Source organism: Pinus tabuliformis, chromosome Q (genome assembly GCF_031772625.1).
Source record: "Pinus tabuliformis cultivar Carrire ecotype Pingquan chromosome Q, CPIR1, whole genome shotgun sequence".
In the NCBI taxonomy this organism is placed as follows: domain Eukaryota; kingdom Viridiplantae; phylum Streptophyta; class Pinopsida; order Pinales; family Pinaceae; genus Pinus; species Pinus tabuliformis.
This window is the reverse complement of record NC_142296.1, coordinates 1,348,916,929-1,348,927,669: the sequence shown is the minus strand read 5'-3', so window position 1 is coordinate 1,348,927,669 and position 10,741 is coordinate 1,348,916,929. Positions and strand designations below refer to the sequence as shown.

General features: G+C 42.9%; 1 protein-coding gene across 1 annotated transcript; it reads left to right on the top strand.

Annotated features, from left to right (window-relative positions):
- The first annotated feature begins 3,475 nt into the window (after positions 1-3,475).
- LOC149224885 (uncharacterized) lies at positions 3,476-4,111 on the top strand. The gene has a single exon (XM_089388305.1). It carries the CDS (start codon positions 3,476-3,478, stop codon positions 4,109-4,111), a length of 636 nt encoding a protein of 211 aa, XP_089244431.1.
- The last annotated feature ends 6,630 nt before the right edge of the window (positions 4,112-10,741 follow it).

Below are 10,741 nucleotides of genomic sequence, written 5' to 3'. Positions count from 1 at the left end.
ACCAATACTCCTGCGTGAGAATTTGTGTAGAAGTAGACCTAGAGGAAGGTCTCCCTAAAGCTATAACGCTCACAGTGGCTGATTGGTCTCACATATAAGTGTTAGACTACGAGCAACTCCCGTTTAAATGCCGACATTGCCATGGATACGAGCACTTTTCTAGGCATTGTAAAAATAAAACAAAGGAGGAGGTCGAGAACTCGAAAGGAGAACAATGGACTCAGGTCCATAAATCAATATCAACTAAACAGAACAACAAAACCAAAGGGAAAGGAGTGCCCATGGGGAGTGGAGCACCTCCCATGGTACAAGGGGAGGGGAGCACAGGCCCTCCAAGAGCAGAGACATCCAACAACCCCTTTGAAATACTCAACACACCAGAAGAACCCCTAGCTCTAACAGTCGAAGAGGCTGAACATCAGGCCATTACTATGGAAGAAGATAAAAGACTGGAGGAAACAGGCCCTCTACAAGCTGGATCTCCAAGAGGTGCCTCTAGCCCCCCATCCTATGCAAAGATGACAAGGAAGAAGTCTCCAGAGATCTCTGGATCCTCAGAAGATGAGACAACCGATAGGCCATTGAAAAGAGTTGGGAGGAAGTCTCACAGAGGGGCAAGGGAAGAAGAGGCTGAGAGACAAAAAATGCAAGGTAGCCAGCCCACGATTGAGATGTCCATCGACATAAATACTAGAACCAGGCCTCCCAAGGGAGGGTCTGCTCCCCCCTACTAGTAAATAATGTGATTAGTCTCTTGGAATTGCAGAGGCCTGGGGAATCCCTTAAAAGCTGAAGCTATGAAGAACCTTTTGAAATCAGAATCCCTTGAGATCCTCATGCTCCAAGAGACTAAAATAGAAGGGGATGCCCTTCTCGATCTTAGCAAAGTAAAATGGAAAACAAAATCCAGAAAAGCAGTAAGTGCAAGGGGTACATGTGGTGGGCTTGCCACTCTCTGGGAGGAAGACAAATTTCAACTCGAGAGCTCCTTCCAAACGCAACACTGGATCTATACCGAACTCCGACACCTTGCAAGTAAGATCACCTTCACCCTCTTTAATCTTTATGTCCCTGTCCTCTATGCAGAAAAGAAAGACTGCTGGCAAACCCTGTCCGATTTTCTAGATGCTTACTCCCCCAAGAATATAATTCTAGCAGGAGACTACAATCTAATCTTTGACCCAAAGGAAAAAAGAGGAGGAATCAATAGCAGGGACCATTTCCTTCCCTTCGTGGAAGACTTGATTCAACAATGGGACTTACTGGATTTTAAGCCAAAAAAAGGGCTCTACACTTGGTCAAACAACAGAGCTGGGGCAGAGCATATATCAGCCCGTTTGGACAGATTTTTACTTCAGAGCACCTTCCTCTCTGAAAAGAAGATTATCTCCACTAAAATTCTGCCAAAGTTGACATCTGATCATAAACCCATTCTTTTGTTGTTCGAAGAAGAGGAAAAACTGGGGCCCATCCCCTTCCGGTTCAGCCCCCTCTGGTCAGACAGGGAAGGGTTTATGGACATAGTCTTGAAGGCTTGGTCCATCCCTGTTCTTGGATCGCCCAGCTATGTGTGGGAACAAAAACTAAAGGCCACCAAAACAGCCTTGAAAGAATGGATAAAAAAGCCTTCAGACTCCCCCACTAGGCTTAGAAAGCAGAACACCAAGCAGCTGCTCGATTTGCAACTAGACATGGAGCTGCAAGACATTACCTATTCAGAAATTCAGAATGAGCAAGAAGCCCAACTCAGCACTCTCTGATCATTTAGAGTGGAGGAAGAATCCTTGAGGCTCAAATCTCGTAATCTCTGGCTCATGTCTGGAGACAAAAATTCTGCCTTCTTCCATAAGCAAATTCGAGCTCGTCTTTCTAGAAATCACATTGCTGAAATTACCTCCCCTGATGGGACTGTCCTCAAAGGTACAACTCTGTTAAAAGAGGTTGCAACCTCTCATTTCCAGCAGTTGTACAAAGAAGAAGGTGTGGACGATGATGAGGAATCATCAGACTTCCTCACTCACGTTCCAAGAATGGTAAACGAGGAGGATAACTCAAGACTCCTGAAGCCCTTCACTGAAGATGAAATCAACAATGTCATCTGGATGATGGAACCAGACAAAGCTCCAGGACCCGATGGGTTCTCCATTCATTTCTATAGAATTTGTTGGGACATCATCAAGGCTGATCTGTTTCGAATGATCAAAGGATTCCTCCAAAAATCCAAAGTGGGAGGAAGCACAAACTCCACTTTCCTAGCGCTAATCCCAAAAGAAGTGAACCCGGTGGCTTTTGATCATTTTAGGCCAATTTTGCTTTGCAATGCGTCCTACAAAATTCTCTCCAAACTACTTGCGAATAGAATAAAGCCTCTGCTGGAAAAACTCATCTCTCCCAACCAAGGTGGGTTTGTTAAAGGCAGGCATATCCTAGATAATGTGATCCTGGTGCAGGAAACCATTCATTCCAGCCACCAATGCCAAGAGCAAGGGATGCTCATTAAGCTAGACATGGCGAACGCCTTTGATCGAGTAAGGCACTCTTTCCTCCTCCAAGTTCTTTCCGCTTTTGGTTTCAGCTCTGATTTTATAAAATTGATTAAAGCATGTATAGGAGAGCCATGGATAGCCCCTTTAGTAAATGGTAGGCTGACCAACTATTTCAAAGCTTCGAGGGGCATAAGGAAAGGCTGCCCTCTGTCCCCCTTCCTGTACATTTTGATGGCAGATTCCCTAAGCCGAAAGATGACAGCAGAGAAGTTAAATGGGACACTTCCAGGCATCAGGGCGACGAGAGGAATAGACCCAATCAACCATGCCTTGTTCGCCGATGACTCACTTCTCATGGGAGGTTCCTCCATTAAAATTGCAAGGGCTTTTAACGATGTTATTCAAAGTTTTTGCAGAGTTTCCGGAGCTCTGGTCAATAGGAGGAAAAGTGTAGTGTATGGCTGTGTAGTAGCACAACAAACTATTCTTCAGATTGCTCAAGCCCTAGGCTTCACAGACTTTGCCTCCTGGGACAAATTCAAGTACCTAGGCCTGCCTTTAACTCTAGGAACCAGCAAGGCCCCTCATTGGTTGGAAATTATCAGAAAAATTAAGGCAAAAATGATTGCTTTGGGCAGCCAATGGATTACCACAGTTGAGAATCTTATCCTTGTAAAATATGTTCTCTCCTCCCTTCCAATCTATCAGGCTTCGTTTATTTTGGCTCCAAAAATGATCACTGAGCAGCTTTCTACGCTGATTAAAAATTTCCTGTGGCAAGGAGGAAAGGGGAATAAAAAAAAATTCACCTGGTAAGCTGGGACATTGTGAAAAGGCCATTATCAGAAGGTGGTCTTCAGGTAAGAGACCCTGGGTTGGCCAATCTGGCTTTGGGAGGAAAGATTCTTTGGAAAATCTTCTCAAATCATCGACATCTGGTAAGTCAAGTACTCATTAAAAAGTATTTGCGCGGGCTCTCAATAAACAATATGGATGAAGGAGCTTCCTGCAAAGGAACCACTCTATGGAAGCTATGCAGCCGAGGCTGGGAGTTCTTTAAAGATCACCTGTACAGAATCCCTGGAAATGGGAAAAGAATCGGGTTGTGGGAAGATAAGATCATGGGCCTCCAACCCCTCAAATTCGCCCCTGAATTCGCAGATCTGCGTGACTGGCTCACTCAACATGGCATCCACAAGCTGGCAGATATTTCTTCATGGGACTCTGGTGGGAATTGGATCACCTGGGCTTTCCACTGCCTCCCAAATAGGTTGCAACCTCAACATCGCCTCTTCCTAGCTGCGATCTCGGGAATGGCTCCTGTGCATCTCCGCTCAAGGGACAACTGGGGCTGGGGGAAGACCGGTGCTTACACAACATCACAGGGCTTTGCAGCTCTCCAAGAACATCATCCGCAGATCCACTCTCCTTCGCTATGGCAGCACGTCTGGGACCCCTTTGGCCTCCCAAAGATAAACTTCTTCTGTTGGATTCTCATGCACAGAAGGGTCCTGACAGGAGACAACTTAGCGAAACATGGAATTATCGAACCCCATAGATTCCCTCTCTGCTACTTGGCTCAGGAAATGCTTGATCATCTATTTATTGACTGCCCCTTCACTTAAGAAGTATGGACGCAGGCTATGCACGAGCTCAATGTTCAAACCCCAGCGCAACTCTCAGTAGTTAATTTATTCGCCTCCTGGAAAGGGCGTTCCCCTCACACATTGAAGAGAAAATCCACGTGGGCCAAAATCTGGTATGCAATACCAAAATTCATTTGCTGGGAAGTGTGGTTAGCAAGGAATGAAGCCACTTTCAAAAACAGTCTGCGCTCTCCCACTGTAGTGGCTGCCAAAGCCAAATAATTGTTGTTGGAAACTATCGAGAATCGACCTCATAAGCCAAACAATGCGCTCCTCCCTGAAGAGATCACTTGGCTTGGTGACGCTCTGAGGCATGCCAGTAATAAAAAGAACCCCTCTCGGCCTTGCTCCAACCCAGAGTGGTGGCTCCAGACCCTTGAACTAGATTTTCAAAAGTGGTGGAAGAAACAAGGCAAAGTCACGATATTCTTCGACGGAGCCTCCAAAGGAAACCTTGGGATATCAGGAGCACGGGGTGTAATCTACTCCCCGGACGGGCATAATAAAGACAGCTTCAGTTGGGGCCTAGGATAGAGCACTAACAACCAGGTAGGAATCTTAGGACTACTCAAAGTATGCCAGCTTGTGCAGGGGATCGGAGGAAAAAAATACAAGTCTTCGGGGATTCGAAAATCCTGATAAAAATCTTAAACACGGGTGACTATCTCAACAATCTAGGGCTCAACAAGACCCTGCAGAGACTCATAAAGGTGTTGCAGAACTTCACCACTAGTGCCTTCTATCACATCCTTTGAAATCTAAACAAGGAAGCATACATAAGGGCAAACATGGGTTGCCTCTTAGCCCAAGGAGAACTTTCAAAGAATGACGAAGCATTTATTTGGTACCCTATTCCATAAGAGAGATGTTTTCGAGCTATGCAAGAACAGGACAATGGTGGCAATGATCTCCTTGTTACACCCTCCAATGGGCAAAGTATCTGTCTCCACGTTTTTTCCAAATAAACATTGCAGGTAACATACAAACGATCTCATCATTTCTGAACTCTTATGACTGCTCGGTCTTTGTCATGGCGTTGTTTCAACATTTTAGTCAGGACCTCATTCCCTGCTTGTCCCACTCAACTCTGCCACCACTCCTTCTTGCTTAAGGTATTACTTATGTAGTCAACAAACAAGCAAAGTTTATAAAACAACGACTCAGTTAAATATATCCAAGAAGGTAGACGAAAACAGAGCTGATGCGTTGAAGGATTCAATTCTGGGCACCTTCAGGATTCAATTCTACCTATCATCGAGAAACGGAAATGGATCACAAGTTGTCCCTATTTTTGAAGCTCCTGTGCATCGTCCTCAAGGTACCCTATGTAACTACAACAACAACTAATGTGGAATATGGATTCTCATCGCATGGCCTCAATGGATTATGTTGATGTTGTGATCACAATGGAAGCAATCTGCTAAAGTAATCTGTAATAGGGGTTGATTAGGCTTCGGCCCAAACTTTCATCACTAAATAAAATTTAACCGCTCCTGTTAAAAAAAAAGAATCGACAATGAATTAGTAGATAAGAAATAAAGAGGATAATTAGAATTAAAACACAATAACTAATCAAACAAGAATTGAACTGAGTTCTTACTTTTTTAGAGGTAGCAAAAAATCATCTGATTTTGAAAAGTGTTGATTCAAAATACACATTTTTTTGGAGCATATTTTTGACACTTTAAAAAAAATTGCACATTATTTTTTAAATGTTAGTGACTTTCATGCAAATTTTGAAAAGTATTGATGTAGCATCAACCCCCTTTTTTTGGGCTTATTTTTGACACTTCAAATTTTCCGATATATTAAGTATGGATATATTTTTTAAAATGTTGGTGATTTTCTTGTGAATTTTGGAAAGCATCAACCTTTTTTTGGGGACATATTTTTGACACTTTAAATTTTTTATGTATGAAGTACGCATTTTTTCTTAAATATTTGTTACTTAATCATATATATAAAACCATAAAACGATGAAAATTCAAATATTAAAGAATAAGAAAACAAAAAAATATTAAAAAATACCAAGTAAAAATAAATAATATATATATATATATATATATATATATATATATAAAATAAATAAAATTGGCCTACCACCCTCTCCCAATGGCCAAGGGATTGCTAGCCAGGGTGGTCGTTATTCCTAGAATCACCCTCTAACCCCCAACACGACGGAGGGTGATTCTGGGAATCACCCATGATGCCCTCTTGCCCCTAACACGATGGAAGGTGATTATGTGAATCGACCTTTAACCTCGACAAGGCTCAGGGTGATTATGGAAATCACCCTTTAACCTCGACAAGGCAGAAGGTGATTCCCATAATCACCCTCTAGCCCCCAACACGGTGGAGGGCGATTCTGCGAATCACCCTTTGGCCCTGAAATGACGAAGGGTGATTTGGGAATCACCCTTTGGCCCCGGAAAGGAGGAGGGTGATTCCTAGACTCACCCTTTAACCCCTAGCATGGTGGAGGGTGATTCTCATAATCATCTTCTCTCCCTAGGCATGACGAAGGGTGATTAATGGAATCACCCTCTAACCCCAACACGAGCTCTAGCCCAGACACAATAGAGCTCTAGCCCCCAACATGATGGAGGGTGAGGTGATTATGGGAATCACCCACAGTTCCCTCTCACCACCAACATAATGGAGGGTGATTCCCTCTGGCCCCGACACGATGGTGGGTGATTCTAGGAATCACACTCTGGCCCTGACACAACGGAGGGTGATTCCCAGAATCACCCTCTAGCCCCCAACACAATGGAGGGCGATTATTTGAATTACCCTATCACCCCCAACATAATGGAGGGTGATTCCAATAATCAACTTATCACCCCCACCCAACGTCCAAGGGGTTGCGGGCAAGGGCAGGTGCCTGGCCTGTGGCCCCTTGGCAATTAGGCAAGGGTGGGCACCCCTGCGAAGCGTCGAAGGGGTCGTGGGCCAAGGTGGGCACCCTAGCCCACGACCCCTTAGCTGATGGGCGGACGCCTTGGCCAACAACACCTTGGGTACTAGGTGGGGTGGCAGGTTGATTTTGAGAATCAACTTGCCGCCCCACTTAGCGGCCAAGGGGTCGAGGGCTAGGCTGCTCGCCCTGGCTTGCGACCCCTTGGGTGCTAAGCAGGGTGGTAGGTTGATTTTGGGAATTAGCGTACCAACCCACCCAGTGGCCAAGGTGCCCGCCTTCGCTTGTGGCCCCTTGGCCACTATGCGAGGGTACGCACCTGCCCAACTAGTCGATGAGGAGACAGGGCCAGGGCCCTTGCCTTGGCCGGCGACCCTCTAGCGACTGAGTAGGGGTGTCAAACCTATATATATATATATAGATATAATTTTATTTTTAATTTTTTTTGGGTCTGTTTTAATACTTTTTTTTTTCTTATTTTTTATGTTTGAATTTTCATCATTTTATGGGTTTTTTATGTTTTTTTTTTTGCGTTTTTGTTTTTTTGTTTTTGTTTTTTTGTTTCCAATGTTTTAATTTAATTTAATTTAATCTTTTTCTTATTATTTTTTGGAGTTATTATTTAATTTTATCTTTTAATTTTTGTTTTGTTTTATTTTTTAATTTTATTTATTTATTTTTAGCTGTAGAGGTTGTTGTTGAGAAATGACAACAATAAATTCCAGTTTAATTTGTCCTTGAATTAAACTGTGAATTAAAATCGAATTCTATTCTCATAGCAACTTGTAAATAGTTAATTAAGTTTATTTAAGTTAGGAATTTCAAGTTGGAAGTCTTTCTGTAGTCATGTATATGTTCTCCCTAAATTTTAGGGGTCCAGGATGAGTTTATTTGAGTTGTAATTAGATTAACTCAGTTTACTGAGTTATGGTCAATTAAATTAGTTCTAACTGTTTGTGGAACTAATAGAGGACTAACAGTCAGTTGGTGCACTGGTGCATCCACAAGTGTTACTCTAGTTAACTGAAGATTCCCTCATGAGAAACTCATGCATGTCAGTTCAGAGAAAGACCTAGTTGAGACTAGAGTGCAAGGAAAATGTACTATCAGTTGTATGATTTACTGAGTTGTAAATATCATGCATGCAATCAAAGAAGGAGCTATGTTTGGATTGTGTAGTTTTGGAAGCATGAGTTCCCTTTAAATACGAGCTATTCATTCTAGGAATTGTGCAAGGAAATAGGGGCTTAGAATGCAGTGTAAATTTGCTAAGTGTAGGCTAATAACCGGCTTGTGAGGTGGAGAGTTGAGCATGCTTGTGTATAATTGTTGTAGTGAGAACAAGATTTCTATCTTCACTCATATTTATGATTTAATGTAATATAGATAGACGGGGTTTTGAGTTGTGGCTTTCCCCAGGGAAACTTATTGTGCTATGTGCCATTGATTTATCTTCTTCTTGTTCATATTGTTTTCATCGATCTATTGGCTTCCGCTGGTTGAAAGTAGGAGTATATTCTTGTCCTATGCTTTAGTAAATTTCATGAGCTTGTGAATCTATATGAAATTATGAATGGTATCAGAGTTGAATTCAATATACTAGAGGAGATTTCGAAGTTTGAAGTTTTGAGTTTTGGGTTATAAGTCAAATTCGAATTTGCAATACATACTTCAGGATCGACAGATGGCGTTCTATGGTTTGCGGCTCGAGTATGGCTTGGAAGACAACTCAAATTATATAGCCTGGAGGGACAAAATGGAGGTTGTGCTGGAGGTAATGGCTTGAAGGAATTTGTTGATCAAGACATTCTTAAGCCAACAGCATCAGATGCACAGAATCTGCCCGAATGGAAGAAGTTTATGGAGAAGGCGAGGCAGATAATCCTTGAGGGAGTTCGAGACCACATTGTCTCGAGTCTCCATGGCAAGGAAACTTCGTATCATATGTGGAAAGCATTGACAGACTTGTATCAGAACAATAACGTCCAAAGGAAATTGGCACTGAAGGACAAACTTTGAAAAATTAAAATGGAGAAAGGCGAGACTATTCCAAAATACTTGACCAAGTTCACTCAATGTCGTGATGAACTTGGAAGTGTTGGAATCATTGTTGCCAAGGATGATATTGTGATTCTTTCTCTTTTGGACTCCCAAAGAGTTGGCATAGTTATAAGGATTCTGTCAATGGTTGGGAGAAGATGCCAGATTGGGAATGACTGTGGTTGGATTTGATGCAGGAGGAGATCAGGAGGAACCCCAGGGATGGGTCTTCATCAATGAATGATGATGAAGAGAATTGTGCCTTAACGATTAAGGCGAAGAAGGGGAAGGGGAAAGCTTCCCATTCCAAATCTGATTCTTTCCATGGAGGTAAGAAGAAAGATATAATGAAAGTGAAATGCTTTCATTGTCATGAGCTGGGCCATTTTCCTACAAATTGTCCACTCAAGAAGTCCAAGAAGAAGTTCTTAGGAGGAGCGAAGAGTGAGGCTCTGACCTCTCAATTCGAATTGGAATTTTCCCTCATTGCATGCATGGTGTCATCAATGATGGGAAGTGTATGGTACTTTGATAGTGGAGCTTCATTCGACATGACTGGTGACAAGGAGTTATTCAACGACCTAGAGGAGAAAGATCTCCAGATTCATATCGAGATGGGTGACGACTGGAGGTATCATGCTATTGGATTGGGCACATTTAATTTTCATAGGGAGCATGGGGCTCCACTCACCTTGAAGAATGTTATGTATGTGCCCGGGCTGAAGAAGAACTTGGTATCTGTTGCGATGCTTGAGGATAGAGGCTATGAGGTGATCTTCTTGAAAGGAAAGGTGTTCCTTCGAAACATAGCCACGAGTCAGGTAAAGAAGATAAGGATTCAGGTGAAGAATCTCTGTAAGTTGGAGGTAGAGGATTGTGTTGCTTTGAGCACGAAAGCATAGATGGTGCAGAGCCAAGATGTTGGCGAGTTGTGGCACAGGCGACTGGGCCATTTGCATCATGGGGCTTTGAAGATCATGCAACAAATCTCCACTGGTTTTCCCAAAGGTACACTAGAGCAAGTTGATACATGTAAGGGGTGTACTTTGGGTAAATACACCAAGTATTCCTTTCGTGACAGAGATAGTTGAGCTGAGGCTATTCTAGAGGAAGTCCATTCAGATCCATGTGGACCATTCTCGACAGCGTCCATGTCCAAACACATGTATTATGTTATATTTGTTGATGACTTTTCTCGTAAATGATGGATATTTTTCATGTAGAAGAAGGATCAAACTTTCACAAAGTTTTGTGAATTTAAAGCAGTGGTTGAGAAAGAGTCCGGGCAAGAAGGGCTAAAGCTCTATGGAGAGATAACGGTGGTGAATATGTCTCAAACGAGTTTAAGAACTTATGTGCAATGGAAGGGATTAAACGGGAGTTAATGACACCCCATAACCCTCAGCAGAATGGGGTGGTCGAGAGGAAGAACAAAACCATAGTAGGGCATCGAGGGTGATGTTGCATGATCAGGACCTACGACTACACTTGTGGGCTGAGGCATGCAACACAACGGTTTATGTTTAGAATTGTAGCCCGCATCGGATACTTGGGATGAAGAAACCAGAGGAGGCTTATTCTGGAAAGAGGCCAGATGTTGGTCACTTCAATATTTTTGGGTCATCAGTATATTTCCATGTGACGAAAGATGT

What these genes read in the sequence shown, in the direction of transcription:
- LOC149224885 (XM_089388305.1), top strand. Translation starts at nt 3,476, where the DNA reads ATGGATGAAGGAGCTTCCTGCAAAGGAACCACTCTATGGAAGCTATGC.